We start from the raw sequence: 20,744 nt of genomic DNA on the forward strand, positions 1-20,744 counted from the left end.
CAGATCATGGTAATATTGCTAGGGCTTATTTTGAACAATAGGAGGCAGTCTTAATCACATTTTCAGCAGTTTCCAACAAAAGGTTATAAAACCTCTGTGGGAACTACGAGAAGAGATGCTATTTCACAGTAATGAAGCACTAAGATTGGCACTTTCTCTTTACTGTTAATTTATATCTTAGTCTAAGGACTGTTTCCTAAAAAAGCATCTTTAAAAAGATGGATTAAAATTAAACATTGAATATAAGAAGCAATTGATTGAAGAAAGATATTGAGCTTGTGGGCTAGAGTGTTCTTCTCTGTTGGGCAATGTACTGTTGAAATGTTGCAAGTTTATTGATTAGGCTAGAGATGGGCACGAACCGGGGGGAAAACGAACCATGCAGTTCACGGTTCGTCACATTTCACAAACCACTAACTTTCACGAACCTGCCCCGTTTCACGAACTGGTTCATTTGGCTTGTGAAAACGTGACATCCAGGTCAGCAAATCATCACCAGCAGAAGGTCACTTCCGGGTCAGCAGAAGGTCTGCAGGAAGTCCATCCCCTGTTGCCTAGGAAACTGATTGATCGGCGTCAGGCTGTCTGCAGTGACAAACCAAAGAACGAACCAAATGAACCAGCCTAAAGTTCGTGGTGGTTTGTCAGAAATGGGCTCTGACAAACCACTGGTTCGCAAACCACGAACTGGGCCGGTTCGTCATGAACTTTGGTTCATCTTTCAGTTCGTGCCCATCTCTAGATTAGGCCATTGTCTGTTTCAAACACTAAAACCTTTAGCATTTCTAATCAGAACATTTATCCACTGTATTGCCAAAATGGACTCTGGAATGGTCCACAGTTGGTTCTGAATGTATTGTGTGTGGCAGAGCACTAGCATGCATCCATCATGAATAGATTAGCTTTTTGCTGTGAGTTTACAAAATACTTGCAGTACAAATTCAGCCTAAGGCTAGTTTTGTGCTATGTGAAAGTTCCCAATGACGATCAGTACTATATTTTTTGTGGCAGCTTTAGGGGTTTATGGTGAAGTTGTTTTATAACCTTGGGCAAATCATTGTGACCACTAACAAGAAAAGCTTTTTCGTAGATTAGTGATACAAGATTGAGAAAGGGACAATAATACTTTCTAGGGGTATGCATTGAGAAAATTTTCATTATAACTTCAGATCCAAGCTTTGGGAGGGAATTTTAACCCTAATTGCTTATTTCCAAGTATAGTGGTGTGTTTTGGAGTCCTGGAATTTCAGAACCATTATTTTCAATGGAGAATCTATAGAAGGGTCTAAGGAAGCTGTTTATAAAGGTAACGGCACCAAATTTGCACAGAATATAGTCCTCTCTCTAATATAACCCCCCTGCTAAATTTCAAGCAGATTGAACAAAGGAGGTCAATTGTACAGATCCCCAAAGTAGGTCTCTCTTTGTGCAATTGACTAATTGCTAAAATAGCTGTCAAGCAGCAGCCAGCAGATCTCCAGCTAGCCAGCCACCAGCATTTACAAAAACAAAGCCATGTCTGCATTCATTTCGTTTCCCTACTCTCACAGTGACTGACAATTTTTTTTAACCTTTCCACTGAAAACTCTGCATCTGCCATCCTTCCTTGTTCTATTTTGTTGCTGGTTTCTTTTCAGAAAGTGAGGAGGGCTTCCGTTGCAGATCTCCCTGTAGTGTCTCATCTTGTCACTCTGCCATTATTCCCTATGGGGAACTTTTTGTGGGGGCTGGAGTCAGTTTTTCAAACAAATGTTGCCAAAATTTGCAGGGGAGCTTCTTCTGCCTATCTAGCAAAGAACCCTCAAGTTTTCAAGCAAATTGGATAAAGGGTTTAAATTCTACAAACCCCTGAACAAGCCCAGGCTTTCTGATTTCAGAGGGAAATAAAATTCTCTCCACCCCCAAAGCACAAAGGTAGGAGAATGGCAGCTCTCTGCTGCTTGGGATTGGTTGGGAGTGTTTTATTCATTGTCCAGAAAATCAGTAGAATAATTTTTTTTTTAAAATGTGTTCATGCTGCATGGGCGGTAAACATCAGAACTTGGAAAAACTGATACTTTCGGGGAGGGTGTTTCATTATTCCTAAGCATCTTGGATTTCTGTTACCATTCTGGAAAAATTAAGGTAATCATTTGAAACAGCAATTTCAGTGTATATTTTCAGCTTGAGAATTCTGTTATGCACATCCCTAATTCTATAGACCTTTTTGTGTCTTCATGCTTTTTCCTTTAAAAAAATGTGGCTTCCTTTTGCAGGGATTGATTGGTTTCAAGAGCTAGATTTAAATTTTGTAAAGGAATTAAGAAATTTGGTACCTGGAAATCTGCGTAGATGCTTACTTATATGCATACACCTGGCAGCATACAGTTATAAAACAATTCTGGAGGAGTTCTTCATGTTTTTATTGCAGTTCTTGATGCAATAAGGCGCATGACAGGGTACACTCAACCACCTGACCCTAAGATACAGGTTTCTTAAAAATATGATCTCAGATTTAGAGCTAATTCAGTCAATGCCCATATTTGTATCTCTGCACCTTTGGGGAGGCGACGGGGGGAAACCACCTGTACTGATGGGTTGGTATAAGGAAATATGAGATTTTGCATTAATAACTAACACATCAAGTAGATCAAGATAGGTAGCCGTGTTCGTCTGTCTAGCAGTAGAAAAAAGCAAGAGTCCAGTGGCATGTATAAGACTAACAAAATTTGTGGTAGGGTATGAGCTTTCATGAGTTACAGCTCACTTTTTCAGATACAGCTAGAATGTGAGTCTACCTGTCCTTATATCTAGCAGAGAGCAGTAATTACAGAATCCAAATGATAATAGTCGGCAAATGACAATAGCAGGCGTGATTGAATAGGGGGAGTATGCAGAGGAGTAGGGGATGTGGCGAAATCAGCATTGGTAATGAGACAGGAAGTCTATGTCTCTATTCAGTCCAGGTGGATGCATTGTCTTGAGCTTCATTATCATCTGCAATTCAGCAGTCTCTCTTCCTAATCTCCCTCCCTTCTAATTCACAGCACTCATCGAAGAGAGTGTTTGCAAAGTAATTTTTTAAAAATAATTTTGCGATTCTATGTTCGATGTAAACTACGTAGTAAGGAGCCAGTTTGTTGTAGTGGTTAGAGCAGCAGAACTCTTAATCTGGAGAACCAGGTTTGATTCCCCACTCCTCCACCTGAAGCTGGTTGGGTTACCTTGGGTCAATCACAGCTCTTCCAGAGCTCTCTGTCCCACCCACCTCACAGGGTGATTGTTATTGTGGGGATAATAACATACTTTGTAAATGGCTCTGAGTGGGAGTTAAGTTGTCCTGAAGGGTGGTATATAAATTGAGTTATTATTATTGTTGTGATAACATTTTTAGTGCAAAGCATTACTTCTAGACAACTATAGAGTTGGAGGGAATTACCAGTATGGCATATGAATCCCCACATTCCCAAATTCTATTTCATTTCTTTCATGCATATTCTTTCCACAAGCTCTAACAACACAACACTACTTAAAATAGCTGCATAACTATTGAATGAATGATAAAATCTCTCATTATTGATTTACAGCAAAACTAGCTGATCTTGTTGACAAAGGTAATTGGATTACACTGGAACTTTAATAGAAAAAAAATGGTTTCCATATCCTTAAAGAAACTTGGAAGCTGAAGTTGACGAGAACTAAACTGCTGTTCCTTTCCTATGCACTCCTGTATGTGTAATATCAGACTGATAGAATATTTGAAGAGAGATTGCACTGTGATTTCAATATGTCCATTTTGTAGTTTCAGACTCTCTTTATATCTCTATCTCTTTGTGTATTAATAGTCTATAGCAGTGACCCTCAACCATTGGGATGGGGCTCTCGGATGAGTAGCAGAGCTCCACCTACTGGGTTATGATTCTTTTGCATTTTATAGATCCTTCCCCCTTTTGCTTCTTTTTGGAAATACTTGGTACTCTTGTGTGATGCCTCCTGTCTCTCTTTGCATGCAAGCTGTCACTCAGTGTTGAAGAGAGCTCTATTTTAGCATAGGCAGCTTTGGAAGCTTCATCTCTTCCTCTTCCTGCCTCATGACTGATGTTCTGTGGCTTGGTATTATATGCTTGCAGTTCAGTAGGTCCCATGCTGGTACTTGGAATTCAAGGTGGAAAGTTTGAAGTCCAGTCATCTATAGATAGTGGCAATTTATTAGCAACTATGAGTGAACACTCTTTTAGTCTATCTTATTTAGCAACTTTTAAAAATTCTGCTCTTCCTCCAAAAATTTCTGGGTAATGTACATGATTCTTTTCACTTCCATTTTATACTCTAAACAATGCTGTAAGGCTGAAAAATAATGAAAAGTCAATGGTCATCATTTGAACCTAGGTATTCTCCATCCTAGTCCGACTCTAACCAGTACATTTTCTTGAGCTCTCCTTTCAAAGTCATGTTTTTCTTTATTTTCCAGGTAAAGAAGGCCTTCTTTGCCCTGGTGGCAAATGGTGTTCGAGCAGCTCCATTGTGGGAGAGTAAGAAACAAAGTTTTGTAGGTAGGATAATGTTTTTCTGTATAGCACTTTAAGGAGATGCTATTGATGATCATAGGTAGTTTTTAAAATAAATAAACTTCATATTACTGTGGAATGTGATATCATAGTTGCTTTGCTTCTTTCTTCCTTTTAAATTTTCATTTATACTCAAAACAGTGGGTCTAGATCACAGTTGATAGCACAGGAGGGACCTCAATGTAGTATGACAAGTTATTTTATTATTTTTTAATTTACTTTGGATTTCTATTTCACCCTCCCCACGAAGGGCTCAGGCTGGTTGGTTGACAGTGTGTTTAGTTTCTATTACTGACACTATAAGAATGGAATTAGGATGTTTAATTAGAGGAGGCAAGATTTCAAATTCTGCCAGCTTCATCTTTTTTAGGAGTCAGCTTCTGAAGATTCCTGGATATGAACAGTAATACCTTGGATATCTCGAAATTTCTTTGCTTTAGAAGAGCTAAATAAGCAGTGTCCATTACAAGCCATAGGCTTATTTTTAAAATCTCACTTTGCTATTTTCAGACCTCTTTCTGGGTCCCACTTTCATGGTAAATATGCAAAATATAATCTTTTTTCTGTACCCTGTCTTTCTTAACAAGAAGCAATATGCTGCCAGTTCTGACTCCATTTATGGGAATGCTGTGGCTTGGCTGTGTCCAATTATCTTTTACCCGGCAGGCCTCCAGGCTTCAGCTTCTTGAAACATACTTCTGATTAAAGAGCTCCCTTGTATACATACCAGTAGACTAACAATAAAATCCATGCTCTGGGCTTGCCGCTTAGATATGAAATTACATACTTAAGAAAAAGACACCAACATTATTTATTGAGCTAAGGCTTCTCTTTTGCATCTTAATTTTGGGCTGGAGAAATCTCTGGTGCCAAGTTGCCATGGTACCTAAAAACTTCATTGTAGTTCCTATTGTTTTTGATAAATGGAAACCCCTTTATCTCTTAGGTTGTGTGCCACCACTCCAGACATCTACTATTCAATCTTGGGGTCCCTTCCAGCTCTATGATTCTAATCTACCTGGCAGTAAACTGAGGGTGACTCTATCTTTGGAAAGCTGTCCTATCCTGATTGTTAGGGGTGGGGTGATACATGAAAAGGCATAATGTAACATTTGTATGGAAGCTGGAGATCTCCTATTTGAGATAGGTATATTTTAACTCCTGCAGTCCTTAAAAAGTAGGCTAGATTTTTTGAAAACTATGAAAAGAGGTAAGAATGAGGTATTTGTGGAAGCAATAATTGGAATAATGTTATTACAATACAATTCTGTGAAGACTGAAAAATGAATCTGGCTCCCAGATCCAAAGAAAAATTTTAAGCATGTTTAAGACATAATGGTAAATCATGATTTGCAGATATGTGGGCAGGTCTTGAAGGAGCTTTAGACTTGTGCAGAAGTTGCTTTCTCTTTTTCTCCATGTGGAACAAGATGCTTAATTACTTTAGCTTCAGCAGCTCACCAAATTACAAAATGGCAAGCTACATATGGTAAATCAGGGTTAACCACTATTTGCCTATTTATTTGCGGTATAGCCCAGCTTTCACTTTAAGACTCAAGGTGGTTTAGAATTGTAGCTTGCAGGGGAAGAACAGATCATAGTTCACCAGTTTGGTTGTAATAGAAAACTAGTTACTGCTATAAAAGCAGAACTAATGCTGTATGTGAAGGAACTAAAGAGCACAGTTTCAGGAGCCTGAAGCCTTCATTGCTCATTCATTCACATAGCAGCAAACCATGGTTGTGACCCTTGATTAGGACTGTATGTGGGAGGTCATCCCATGTCAGTTTGGTGTAGTGATTAAGAGCGCGGGACTCTTAATCAGGAGAACCGGGTCTGATTCCCCATTCCTCCACTTGAAGCCATCTGGGTGACCTTGGGTCAGTCACAGCTTCTAGGAGCTCTCTCAGCCCCACCCACCTCACAGGGTGATTGGTTGTGGGGATAATAATAACTTTGGAAACTGCTCTGAGCAGACATTAAGTTGTCCTGAAGGATGGTATATAAATCAAATATTATTATTATCCTCTAAAATTGTTCATAGAAATTAATAGGACTGATTAATTTTATAAGTAAATTTTTAAAGGTGGTAACTTGTGGAAATATGTACCTTTTAAATATTTATTTTAAAATGGTGTGTGTCTTGCTGATGTGCAATCAGGTAATTTTTAATTGATTTTGAGAATGTGATGGCCTCTGGCTAATAAACTTTGTTGTTGCATAGAAATTAATAAGTATGGAGTTCTGCGCTGCATCTGATTATGGATGTAAATACATCATTATTTAAGAATTAATTTTGAAATACTTTTTTCTGACAATGTGCTTTGTTCTGTTACAGGAATGTTAACTATTACAGATTTCATTAATATACTGCATAGATACTATAAATCGCCAATGGTAGGTACCACCTCCAAGTTATAATTTCTTATTAGAGAAACAGTGTGCCTGAAACCATTAAAAACAATATTCATGCTTATTTAATAACGGAGATTGAATGGATGTAGAAATACTGTCTTTTAAGAGAATGATTTTGCTGGTAAGATACTGAACTGGTGCATTATACATCAAGCTTCTCAGTTTCTTTGTAGAACTTTTGTGAAAAATCATTGGTTAGTTTGGTTTATTCTGTGTTCTCCTTGATTTACTGCATTTCCTAGTTTTCTATCTTCGGGGTAGGAGGTAGAGAGAATGTGATTCTTTGGTCTCTGTAGTTCTACATACGATTTTTGCAGATGAGCTGCATTGATGAAATTGTTGTAGCTCTATAATGCTGTGGCTAATCTTTTCTGGGATAGTAACATCTTCCTGTGCATTTGTCTCATTGTTGAGTTGATGCAGTGATTTCACTCAGTCCTAAGCATTTTTAATTGAGTGATTCATTGGAACTAGCTAGCAAAATAGTGCGTTCACTCTGCTGGTTTCTTAATGACAGCACATTCAATTGCCCTTTAATGCAGTGTCTCTTCAATGTTCGATATTTGGCCCTATCTACCTCTAGAAGATTCACTACTGTAATAATTTCCTACTTGATTAGGGAAGATATTAGCAAGCCCTGTGAGACTAGTGGTTAAGTGGCTGGGCTCCGAGTCATCATTCTGCTGGTTCAACCCACTACTGCCATGAACTCTGGATGTGGCCTTAGGTAAGCCACTCCTCACAGGCCCAGCTCCCACTCACATTGTTCACTGCTCAGAAAGGGGCACTAATCTGTCCAGAAGGGCAGTATAGGAGCACACTGTTGTTGTTGTTGTTCTACAACTTTTTTTACTGAAGTGTTCCATTACACTATAGTTCAAATCCCTTTATAAAAATACTCTTCTGAAGATTTCTGTTTTGCACATTATGCAAAATTACAGAAATATGGGGGATCTCCCTGATCTCCTCAGGCAGGCTGTTCTCATTTTGTTCTCAGTTCTTGTTTTCCTCTAACCTTGATTGGCTGCGATGTTTAAATTGGGCAAACTAAGGCCGAACTGGTGTTATAAATCAGTTTGGAGTGGAAAGTGGGAGATTGTCATTGGGGTTTGTATGTCCTTGCTTTAGTTAAAGTTTGGCTAAATGTGAAATTATTGCATACTGGTTAGAAGAAATCAGAAAATGAAGAAGGGAACGAGCACCAGAGTTAAATCAAACCATGGCTAGAAGGATTAGAATGTGGCTTTTGAACCAGGCAGCTGTGCTGCTGGTTTACTGACTTGATATAATGAGGTATTAATATAATCTTGTAAGTTTAAATATTTTCTCTCTTAAATCTTGGTTTTGATTTAATGGACTGGTATAAAAGTAAATAGTCTCTTCCTTAAAGCCAGTTCCCTCTTACCCATCTTAATTCTTGATCATGGCTTGCATACCCACGGTGTTGCAAAACTATGGATAATGCCAAAAAGGAACGGGAGGGGGAGATTGCTTTGGAAGTAGGAGAAAGAACAGAAAAGGAGTGCCATTCACAGTTTTGCTTGAGGTTTGCAAGTCATGGTTTGTATGGAGCCACTGGACCATTGTGGTCTTCGACTCCTTCAGAGAATTAGGGTGTTCCCCTAATAAAACCTTGCTGTTGATGCCATGGGAGATTTATACACACACTGACATGTTTTCCAGCTTTGCTTTTAGGTAAAGGTTCCACTCTTTTTTTTTTTTTTAGCCCACCACGAGGAGAGTTATATTGCAAATAGAAACGTTCTTTTGCATTAAAATGTTATAGCATTCAGGCCCAGGAATTTGTGTACAAAGTTAAAAAGTTTTTTCCATTGCTGCAAACATTCCTATCATTTCTGAAATCGTTACCGCTGCAGCAGAGTCAACAAGTCAAACAATACCAAAAATGGTGCAAGGCTCATAATTATTTTAGAAATAGTCTCTCTCCATTTAAAAAAATGTGGTTGGATCAAAGGGACTGCATCTTTGGCCTTCAAAAGATGTTTTGACCCTTCAACTAGACAGAAAAAGTGAAGTGTGCCTCTTGCGGCTTACAGGTGTCAGAACAGCTTCTGTCAATTTTAGTTAAATTCAAAAGGTAAAAGTTCAAGGGCTCTGTAAAGACCAGCATCTGAAGTGTGTAAAATGTAGTAACAAGATGTCAAAAACGTTTGTATTTTTCTCCTTGTGCTAGCCTTCTATGGGAGGGGCAAAAATTACACCATCTTCCCAATGTAGTGGGTGCCATAGCGCCCACCAGTGTTGCCTTTTGCTGCCTCAGTGCCTCATTCTTCTCAAGTTTCATTCTTCTGTGTCCTCCTTTGCCAATGTGGATGCCACCCTTTCTGCTTCTTCCTTCCCCACATTCCTTCCTTCCCCCTTCTCTCTTCCTCTGTCTCTCTCCGTCATTCATCCTAATCTCATGTTGGTTTGAATGTGTGCTTTAAAGGCATGGGACGAAACTGTGGTAGTAATGGATTTGGGTGAGGGGAGACAAATTCATTGTTCTTCTGTGCAGGCCCACATGGGGACTGTGCATGCACAGGCCTGCCACCAGCGAATTCTTCAACGCTTCTTTTAGAGACTGTTAGGGGCTGTTGCTCTTGAGCCACATAGAAACATTTCCTGCCCAAATGGTCATGTGACTTAATGGAGAGCAACGGCCCCTTCCCTCAGTTCTCTTCTTGCTGCCACTTGGAGAAGGACTTCACTTTTGAGCTCCGTTACTTTCGCTTTCTGATTGATCCTTTCCAATATTGAAAGAACTTGGACTGGCTTTTGACTTCAATTTTGGCTCTGATTTTGGTTTACGGTTGTCTTTGGTGTGTTTCAATCTGCCTTTCTTGACGATGTTGTGAGTTACAAAAAATTTTTCCCTCAGTATGGCTACCAAAGCACTCTTCAGGAGTTGCTCACAGTGTGGTACAGAAATGATCCACATGGATGAGTCTTATGTGCCTGGGTGAGGGACATAATGTCACAGCATGTAAGGTGTGTCAGAAATTCACCCCGAAGGCGAGGCATGAGAGGGCTCAGCGTCTAAAAGCAGCACTGTGGGGAAAAGTGCTTGCCGAGGAGTCTAAGGATAAGACTCTGAATGAAAAAGAGCATCCATCAGAGTCAACTCTGAAAGTAGTTAAAGCTTTGGCATCTGCTGAGCGACTTTCGAGAGCCAGATACATACAGTCCTTGAAGTCAACCCCATGCTCAGATCCAACTGGGAAGAAACCGTGATCTCTGAAGCGTCTCTCAGATCCAAGGGCTTCGTCGGAACTGCCGGCTAAGAAGTCTAAAAAGATGGAGCACCTGACTTGGTCGATCTTGACTTAGACTCATCACCGTCGTTCCCCAAGCCTGAGCCTTCTGATGATGTGGTCCTGGTTACTCCATGAAGCCTATTGCCTCATCTACATTCACTTGAGAGTTCTGTGTCCGAGGGTGAGCTTCTGGAACAGAATGTGGCTCCGTTGACAGATCAGCCTTGAGGTGTACCACGTCCTTAACGGAGATAGAACTGTTGCCGCATCAGGACCCGACTCCCATAACTGATCCTGCTTTTCTTCAGATCTGGCACAAGTCTTCAAGGGCATCATCGTCAGCTCAGTCCCATCACAGTCGGCATGGTTCCAAGCAGAGAAGACCTTCAAAGTCAAGGCAGTCTTATGCTATGCAGCATCATCATGCCTGTTGCCCTGGCACCGTATCATTGCCATAGGCAGGGGGCTTCGTCGGGTTATGATGTGTCAGATCCAAAGCCCTCGACTTTGACAGTGTGGGCTTCACCATTTCCAGCGCAATTAGTTGAATTATGACTTTGACGAAGAAGAATACATAGTTCACTCTGATGTCGGATCCAAGATGCTGTCGGATCCATCCCCCGACAATAATGTTGGCCCTAGTTCTGCATCACCTTACGAAGATCTGCACATTTTTTTGGAACAGGTGACAAGGATAGCAAAGGCCCTTGACATTGATATGTCTTCTGCTGGTCTGGAGACTAAGGATACACTGCTCAGCCATATTTATAGTGACTCTCCTGTGACAGTAGCTTTTCCTGATTGGTTTGCAGTCCTTGATCTCAAGGACGCATACTTTCATATTGCTATTAGGAAAGAACATTGTAAATACCTGGGATTTCTTGATCAAAACAGGGTTTTTCATTATAAGGTGCTCCCTTTTGGGTTATCTACTGTGCCATGGGTGTTCACCAAATGCGTGGCACCTGTTGTGGCAACTGTTGGTACAGGATGTGAGTCTTGTTGTGCACACTTGTGCGCATCTGGGACTCCTGGTAAATTTTGATAAGTCCAAACATGAGCCCAGTCAGACAGTTTCATATATTGGAGCAGTCTTGGATTCTAATATGGCAAGGGCCTTGTTGCCACAAGAAAGAGCAAGATCAATTAAATCTACGATCACAGATTTTTCTAAGAATCATTTTCAAATGGTTTGTAAAATACAGCGCCTGTTGGGGCATATGGCAGCCACTGCGTCGGTAGTTCCTTTTGCCCGACTCAACAGGAAAACATTGCAAAACTGGTTCATTAGAAAATATAATCCTACAGTACATTCCCCATCTATAAAGTTTTCCGTGCCAAGGCATATAGTGCGGTCTTTGGCATGGTGGACAGATGATGAAAATCTGATTAAACGGGTGCCTTTTGGTTATGTGCAGCATGATGTTATTGTAACAACGGATGCTTCATTGCAGGGTTGGGATGCTCACTGTAATTCACTGTTCGTTCAGAATATGTGGTCTGAGAGAGAACAAACGTTACATATCAACTTGTTGGAATTAAGAGTTGTATGCTTTGCAGTTGTCTCGTTTGCAGCTTTCCTCCAGAACCGAAATGTGTTGGTTCAAACAGACAACACCACGGCAATGTACTATGTGAACCAACAAGGTGGCACTGCATCCCTGACGCTCTGCGAAGAGGCTATGATTATCTGGGAGTGAGCCATTTCAAACAACATGTCCATTCAGGCTATACATATTGCAGGTTCAGACAATACAAAAGCAGATGTACTCAGTAGAGTGTTAGTATCAAACCACAAGTGGTCCATGAATGACACTTACCTGCTTCCTAATTTTGATCTGTGGGGTACTCCAGAGATAGATGTGTTTGCAACATCAGAGAATGCCAACGCCCGAGTATTTTACTTCAGGGCAGGAAGCGACCCTCTGTCCATTGGGGACACCTTCCAAATCACGTGGAGGAACAGGCTCCATTACATATTTCCCCGAATTCTCCTCATTGCAAAGGTACTTTGCAAGATAGAGAGTGACAACACCAATTGCATCCTGATAACACTGTTTTGGCCAGGACTAGTGTAATTACCCAGACTTCTAGAGCTGTCCAAATGGACATATGTCAAGTTATCCCAACAGCCAGACCTTCTTTTTTGTGGGACACTGTTCCATCATGACCTGGACACTCTGCACCTGACGGTGTGGCAAATTCACCCCTGTCTTTAGAGTTTTCCATGTGGGTGCAACAGGTCCTCCAAAATGCTAGGACACTGACGTTTTTCTGCCTGGGCAGTCTCTAAGGGTGTTGTCGCTACTGATTGTCCTTTGAACTTGGTTTTTGACTACCTCTGTGAATTAAAAGCTCAGGGTTTGATGGTGACATCACTAAAACTTCATTTGGCAGCTATTTCTGCTTTTTATCAGCAGATTGAGGGGCAAACTGTTTTTTCCCATTTAAAATCTCACAAGTGACTTAAAGGAATGTTTAATCTTTACCCACCTGTAGTACCAGCAGTTATTCGGTGGTCCTTATCGCTTGTGTTGGCACGGCTTATGTTGCCTTCCTCTGAACCTTAGCTACGTGTATCTTGGACCTACTGTCTTACAAAGTAGCATTCCTTGTGGACATCACCTCAGGTAAGAGGGTGAGCGAATTGGCAACACTTAGATCTGACCCTCCATTTTTGAAGTTTCATACCAATAAGATAGTACTTAGATCCAGCCTTCAATTTTTGCCAAAGGTCTTGTCTGTGTTCCATCTGCAGCATGATATTTCCTTGCCTGTTTTCTTTCGTAACCCAGTGTCAAAGGGAGAAGGAGCTCTGCACACATTAGATTTGAAAAGAGCTTTAGCTTTTTATTTGAACAGAACAAAAATCTTTTGTGAAAGTCCATATCTTTTTGTGTATTTTGGGGGGCTCAGACAAAGGGGAAAAGGCATCCTCTCAAACAGTGTCACATTGGATTGGGTCAGCCATTGAAAAGGCCTACAGTCTGGCTGGGGGTACAGTGTCCGTTCACTTTGAGGGCCCATTCAACAAGGTCACAAGCAGCTTCCTCTGCTTTCCTCAGGGGTGTCTCTGTTGCCAATATTTGTAAGGCAGTGACATGGTCCTCTACTAATACATTTGTGAAGCATTATGCTGTGGATGTCAATGCAACTCAGAATGTGGCGGTTGCAAGGGCCATTCTGTAATCTTTGTTTTCCTGAAAGAAAAGCAGAGAGTATGGAGTGAGTTTCTTGATACTTGTACAGCATTAGTCGTTGTTATTTAAAATGGTCATGTAAACTCTTGCATGATGTGATGCTCTTGTAGAGTGTTAGTTATTGGGCATATTGCTCATCAGTATTATTGATCTTTACTGTTTGATGTGCTTTGACTTTCTAGCTTATTGAATTTACTGTTAGTGTTGTGGTTTACAAATTTTAACTCTTTTATATACAGTGTTGAAGTGTTTGTTGTTTGTTGCCTAAATAAAATTGAGTTGGAGATTCACCCCGCCTCCTTATTGTGTATAGCTTGGTACTCTCCCATGTGGGACTGCACAGAAGAATGACAATGAAAACATACCTGTAACTATTGTTCATCAAGTTCTTTTGTGCAAGCACACATGCCCTCCCTCCTACCCCGCTGAGAACTCTCTGGTTATGTCCAGTTGTGAGTCGTGCTGGCTTAGGAGCCCTGAGGGAAGGGGCCATTGCTCTCCGTTAAGTCACATGACCGTTTGGGCGGGAAACAGTTGCTGTGTGGCTCAAGAGCAACGGCCTCTAATGAGGTCTAAAAGAAGCATTGAAGAATTCTCTGGTGGCAGGCCTGCACATGCGCAGGCCCCATGTATACCTGCACAGAAGAACTCGATGAACAATAGTTACAGGTATGTACAACCCTGTTTTCTAGCTGCCTCCTGTAAAATCTAGGAAGTGGCAGTAGCTTTAAGGGCAATGGGTGCCTAAGCATGAATTGCCATCATTCAAAGCACATGTCTGCCTGAAGCGATTCCACAACCAGCACCCAAAGGAAAAAGAGGGGGAGAGGGGCCCTCACTACAAGAAGTAAAAGTACAGCCAGTGAAACACAAGCCCATCTTCTGGCACCTGCCACTTGCCACATCCAAGATTTACATACATATATAAATGCATGCATGTGCGTGCACACACACACACACACAATAATTGCACACAGGCTCATGGTACTTGCAGTATTGGCTGTAATTGGATGCCTCTGCCCTGCAAAGACTTATGTCTAGTAACTAAGGCCACCAACCACAATTTATTTTAACTGTATAAATATTGACCTGATTTTTTTTTTACTCCCCTCCATAAAAAAAAAAATCTTTCTTTTGTTCCTTCCTGGAGATTTCACTTAATTGAAATGTTATTTCAGAAACATATGGGAAGGACTGGGCACCCCTTAGAAGTGTCCACTACCTTTTCATAGAATCATAGAGTTGGAAGGGACCATACAGACCATCTAGTTCAACCCGGGCCCAGTGCAAGATCAGTCTAAAGCATCTCTGACAAAGATTCATCCAGCCTCTTCTTGAAAACTGCCAGTGAGGGGGAGCTCACCACCTCCCAAAAGTCTACATATCCCTGAAGATTGATCAGGGTCGGAGGCCTCTGCCCTAGCCGTTGTATACTAGATTCACCAGTGGTTTTTTCCCATGCCCCTGCAATTCTGTAATAAATGTCATTTTATATTGGTTTAGCAATGTGGCATTGGATATTTGTAGATATGCTGGTGCAGGTATGCAGTTTTTTTTCCCAATTTTTTTTTAAAAAAACCAACCAAACAAACAAAAACAGTATACAGAAGTAAAATAGAACCAGGTATGCAGTTTGAAAGTTAGGGGGCAGCACTTGCACCATGCACAAGTGATGTGCTGATATTTATTTACTTCATTTATACCTTGCCCTTCTTCCCATTGGGAACCCAAAGTGGCTTACACCATTCTCCATCCATTTTTCCTATCAACCACCCTGTGAGAGCAGGTTAGGGTGAGGGGGTGTGACGGGGCCAAGGTCACCCATCAGACTTCAGTGGCCAGGGCGGGGTCTCCAATCTGGATGTCCCAGACCCTACTCCAACATTCTAACTGCTACGCCACTCTGGCTGTCCTTATAGCTGTTGGAAGATTGGGCTACCTATCTGAGCCTGATGCAAATACAACCTTAGCAAGAGCACACCATAGGCTCCTTCTGTTGAGGCTCTCTTTGACAGCTGAATGAATAAGCTTTCTGAGTCATAAGCCATCCATTTTTAGAGTAAACTCATCTGATTTTAAATTAAAGCAATCTACATGAACAAATCTACTTAGTAACTACCACTGTTCAGCCAAGTGTTCTATGTAATTAGTGTGAGACTTAAACAAATTTAATTTTTCAAAAAATTATACAGGTCTGACATTTGCTTTTCCCCAGTATGGCACTATGAATTGGTATTCTCTTTCCACCATCTTCAGATATAACATGTGTGCAGCACTGCATAAATTAGTGAGTTTCATAGGCTTTGAGCTGAGTTTATGGAAGAGCTGCATGTAAAAACAATTTTTTGCTTATTTCCAATTTTTCAGCCTTTCCCAAACTAAGCTTACTCATTTTAAGAAAAATAATTTTTAAAATCCTGGTTTGTACATTCTGGGAGATGGACCCTGCAGGTCTGTTCTGCTAATGATGGTGCTTTTCTCCAACATAAGGAGCCTTCTCTGGCATAAGAGGCTCTTGCGCTAGTGGAAAAAGCCATATTTAGTAGAACAAAACCACAGGAACTAATTGTTTATCTCATTCCTAAACATCTATATTTAAAGATAGAGCTTGCTGGCTTCCTTGGAAACAAACAGTGCTAGATATGAGAGCTTTAGATATCTTCTTTCATTGCAGGTACAAATCTATGAATTAGAGGAGCACAAGATTGAAACATGGAGGGGTAAGTATGCTTTGTAAATGCTTGGCAAGAATGCAGTTCACAAAACTTGCTGTGCAGCACTGTACTGTAGTGTTCTCACTCCTTTAATCAATGAAATGCCCCACATGAGTGTGTTTGCTAGAGGATATTCTACCTCATACAGTTGGGAACAAACTAAGATACCTTGTTCTAGACCACGAACTCCGACTGCCTTGATTAGTCCCAGCAATATTAGGCGTGGTGGTTGCTAGCCGCTCCAGTTATGCATGCCACTTGGTGCACTTCGCCTGCCTGCACTGGAGCTGGAAAGAGTCACATTAGTATAGCAAGTCAGAGTTGTAGATCAGACGTATAGCTATAAAAACTTTGCCTGGGAAAGCAAACTCATGTAAAACAAAAGTTTATTCTCTACCTAATTACATGTTGAACTTCTAGAGAAGTGATAATTCTGTTTTATTTCCACTGAAACTGCTGATGCTCTCTCAAATGTATATTTACTTACATTTTTAATGCAATGTTTTCTCCTAATGAAATGAAAAATCCTATTGCAATTGATAAGATATAACTGTTCTTGCAAGAACAGCTTTATTTGGTCCATTTTTGGTCCATTTGTAATTCTGTTCACTCTCATTTTTTTCAAAAAAAGAAACCTATGATGATAGAACATCAAGATTGCTGCAGTGTCACGTATAATAAGAAGAACTGCTGTAGCATAGTAGTTAAGTGGTCAGGCTGTAAATCAGTGCTCCTCTCAGCCCCAGCTCCCTAGGTGTATTGCGGGGATAATAATAACACTGACTTTGTTCTCCACTGTGAGCAGAGCACTAATGTTTTTAGAAAAGTAGAAAGAACTGATTGGTATTTCCTTCTAGAAATGCATCTTATTTCTATGACTATTTCACCAAACTAAATCGAAAATACAGAATGGATTATTGTAGCTCCTCAAATGCCCTTTCTGCATTTTCTTCTTACTGTATAAAGTTGTGCCCAAAGGGCATTTTCTGAATTGCTGGAGGAAAGTTGAGATCTACTTATTCTTTAAAAATATTTAAAAATAATGTTGCCTTTTTGAACTGGTGCTCGTTGACTTCATCATTCGAATCTCCCCCTCCCTAGCATTCTATGTACAATCCCTGTGGCTGGCCCTTCAGTATGATTGTATGTATTATTGTACTGACATCTAGTGGTTCCTGCTGTACATGAAACATGTTCTTCCTTAAATTTGGTAGCTTTGATTAATTTTATCTTCATTTTCACACACAGTACTCTCTGCAAGACTATCACAGTGAGAACCAGTCCCCCCACCCTGACAATGATTACTTATCTGTCTTTGTGTTAAAGTGTTTATTTCCTTATAGCAAAATTGTTCACAAAAGTGTCAACTTTGTTTTTAATTATACAGAGCTTTATTTACAAGAAACCTTTAAGCCTTTAGTGAATATTTCACCAGATGCAAGGTGAGTTGTGCTTTTCTAATTCTGACTGGTTTAATATAATTTGTAAATTTTAATGACATTTCCTTCACAAAACTGAAAGGATATATTTCACAGAATATATATTTGTTAGCTAGCACTTGTTTCCAGTACCCAGTGGGAATATTTTTGGCTTCTGTTCAGATCACCCCTCTGTTTTTAACTTTGAAAAAAGTAAATTCTTGATTCTTGATTACACCTGAAAAACTGAGATTTTGGAGTCCAGTGAGCATTTCTTTTCCACCCTTCTTGGATTGTATACAGATACTTTTTGTGCGCACCTTTCCTGTTTGATTTGGGTCAAAGATTGACACAACTGAGTGATAGTTTGGCTACATTAACAATGCTCAAAACAAGTTTTGATGGTATTTAACCACCGTTTCTATGTGTAGGCCCTTCAGCTCAGCACTGAGGATCTAACTAAATGAGAATTGGGATAACCAAAATCAGAGCTTCCAATTCCCCCCCCCCTTAGAAATAGCCACACAGGGCCCTGATTCAGCCTAGGATCACATGGCAGGTAGAGGGAGTCTTACATTTTCTGACACTCCTTATAGTTTTGCTAATGGAAACCAACCAACCATGGCACCTCACATGGTGCTATTAGCATTGGGGAGAAGAAAGACGAATCACCTGTGTTTTGTACGCGTTCTATCCTTCAAAGACTAATGTGTTGGAAGGGGGCAGATTTGATTGGCAGAACCATGCAGGAGTAAAAGAATTCACACACATACACCCCAGTCTGAACTGGAACTCCCATATAGCAGCAGTTTCCTTTTTTTTAATTTTAAAACTGTCTTGCAGCATCTCGCTTAACTAGGACATGAGTCACATTGCAGCAAGTTTGTTTTTTATCTATTTGTATGCAAAGAAAGGAAAATCATTTGAGGCTTGAAGATTAGTTACCTTTTCTCAAACAAAGCCCAACAAAAATGACAGACTGCTTTCTGTTAAGAAATGTGATAGCTTTGCCACCAGGATTTGACATGCTATTGATTATTTAATTAGGTGTGTTGTAGGTAATCTTAACTCTAAAATAAAATCATTTGTTCTTTTCACAATTTCTTCTAGAATTATATGTTTTAAAAGATTAAGATGCTGACCTTGTGGATGTTGGGGAAGATGGAATTTGTGTGTAAGTGGATGCAGATTCGATTATACTAATGGTTGCAATAACTTTCTCTTCAGCCTTTTTGATGCTGTGTATTCACTGATCAAAAACAAAATCCACAGATTGCCAGTTATTGACCCTGTGAGTGGAAATGCACTTTATATACTTACCCATAAAAGAATCCTCAAGTTCCTCCAGCTTTTTGTAAGTAAAGTGAGACTTTTCTTCAATTCTGCCTGAATTTAGGGATGCTAATGTAGACAAATGTTGCTTTTAATATGATTCAGACATATCACCAAGCTATGGTGAGCATTAGGCTTCTATGCTTCCCCTTCCATCCCACGATGCCTGGTTCTCAGCAAACCATAATTTGCTCTTATATCTGAATGAGGTAAACCATAATACGCAGAAACTTCAGTTGATGATGGATTCCAGTTCTAGGCTGCAGGCCACCAACAGTTTCCATTGTTCACTTGACTGAGAAGGGCAAATTCTCATCATTTCCCTTTTGATGTACAATGAAGTAGATAGCATTTTATTACAGACTGGTTTAAACTGGTGGAAGGAGTTGAAATTGGTTCTCCCCCCACCCCCCACACACTTCTACCAGCAGCCTTTTGTAAATCAGAAAACTCTTTTCCAAAGGCCTGGAACATTTCTACCTGTGGAGGAGGTAATTTCACTTGATTTCTTCCTCTTAATTGCACTCCCCCCAGGCTGCAGGACATTTTATTTGAGAGTGTGAAGCACATACATGAACATGGCAGCAGCCCGTACACGGACTTTCTCTGTGATGGCCCCTATCCTGTGGAATGACCTGCCGGAGGAAGTCAGAAGAGCCCCCACTCTCCTCACTTTTCATAAACGATGCAAAACTGAACTCTTCAAAAAGGCTTTTTACTCAAATGAGAGGACTGTACCGTAGAGATGGGGTCTCAGATGCTTTGCTAATGAGTTAGGGACCATAGACTTCATCACGAGGGGTGTGCGCTGCAGGTTTCCGATTCGGATAAAATACCAGAACCAGACCCGATTTGTAAAGGTTCAGGATTCCTGAATTGGGGCCAGAATGATGGCCCGGATTTGGAAATCCCAAATCAAAGCTTCCCCGAAACATTCAGGTTACTTCAGGAAGCTTTGGGCTGAGTTTAAAGGGCCCTTTCCCTGCCTCTTACAAGCAACAGGTCCCTTTAAACTATCAGCTGGCAGATGGCCTGGGGGATCCCCCACCTAACAGCTGATAGTTTAAAGGGCCCCTTTCCTGCTGCTTGCAAGCAGGAGGTACCTTTAAACTATCAGGTGGCAGGGGATCCCCCCGCCTGACAGCCAATAGTTTAAAGGGGCCTGCTGTTTGTAAGCAGCAGGGCCTTTTAAACACTTCAAACCCCATAACTGCCAAGCCCCAGCCCCCCTCTCTTACCTTGGCGCTGCTGCTGCGGTGGTGGAGGCTGTGGGGCGGTACCAGTGGCTTTGGCCTTCCCCGCTGCTATGCGGGGGCCGTGCACCGCCATATGTGGCCTTCTTAGGTGCTCTGTGGGCCGCTGCAGACCCTGAGGAGGCGGTGCACTGGCAGCAGCAGCTGCAGCCCTCCCCACAGTGCTGCGGGGCTACGTGATGGTGGAGGAGATGGAGAAGGCCCTTCCTGCCCCTCAAATGGCCATTTGAAGATTCATGCACATGCACAGTCTGACTCCAAAACAACTTCACAAAATGATGTAGTGCATTATTCAGAAGTGGTTGGAGTGGGGTACAATTATGCTGGGTTTTTTTGCAGGCTACATCTCAAAAATATCAATGATGCTAGCTTGCACAGTCCCAATCTACACTACAATTAGATGGAGTGCATTTCTGAGGTACAGAACATAGCGCTTCGTTCACAAGTTAGCCCCAAAACAAAAGTGCTAACTGGGCAAAAAGTGCTGTGGTTTGAATTTTAATGTCTGAAACAACTGCTGTATAAGATTTGTCAAATTTGAGAACATTCACCATAATTTGTCATACTAGAAAGTTTTGTTAGAAACTTGGAGACTTGGTAGGAAATCA

At 40.9% G+C, this 20,744-nt stretch overlaps 1 protein-coding gene across 2 annotated transcripts in view; it reads left to right on the plus strand.

The window, feature by feature from the left end:
* PRKAG2 (protein kinase AMP-activated non-catalytic subunit gamma 2) overlaps positions 1-20,744 on the plus strand; it is a 305,929-nt gene that overhangs the window by 276,826 nt on the left and 8,359 nt on the right. For both annotated transcript variants that reach the window (XM_054991356.1, XM_054991357.1), the window contains 5 exons: positions 4,451-4,532; positions 6,886-6,944; positions 16,094-16,139; positions 17,521-17,575; positions 18,779-18,905. In XM_054991356.1, the coding sequence (XP_054847331.1) occupies positions 4,451-4,532; positions 6,886-6,944; positions 16,094-16,139; positions 17,521-17,575; positions 18,779-18,905 (369 nt within the window). The remainder of the gene's footprint in view (positions 1-4,450; positions 4,533-6,885; positions 6,945-16,093; positions 16,140-17,520; positions 17,576-18,778; positions 18,906-20,744) is intronic.

This window comes from Eublepharis macularius, chromosome 11 (assembly GCF_028583425.1).
Source record: "Eublepharis macularius isolate TG4126 chromosome 11, MPM_Emac_v1.0, whole genome shotgun sequence".
NCBI classification, from domain to species: Eukaryota; Metazoa; Chordata; class Lepidosauria; order Squamata; family Eublepharidae; genus Eublepharis; species Eublepharis macularius.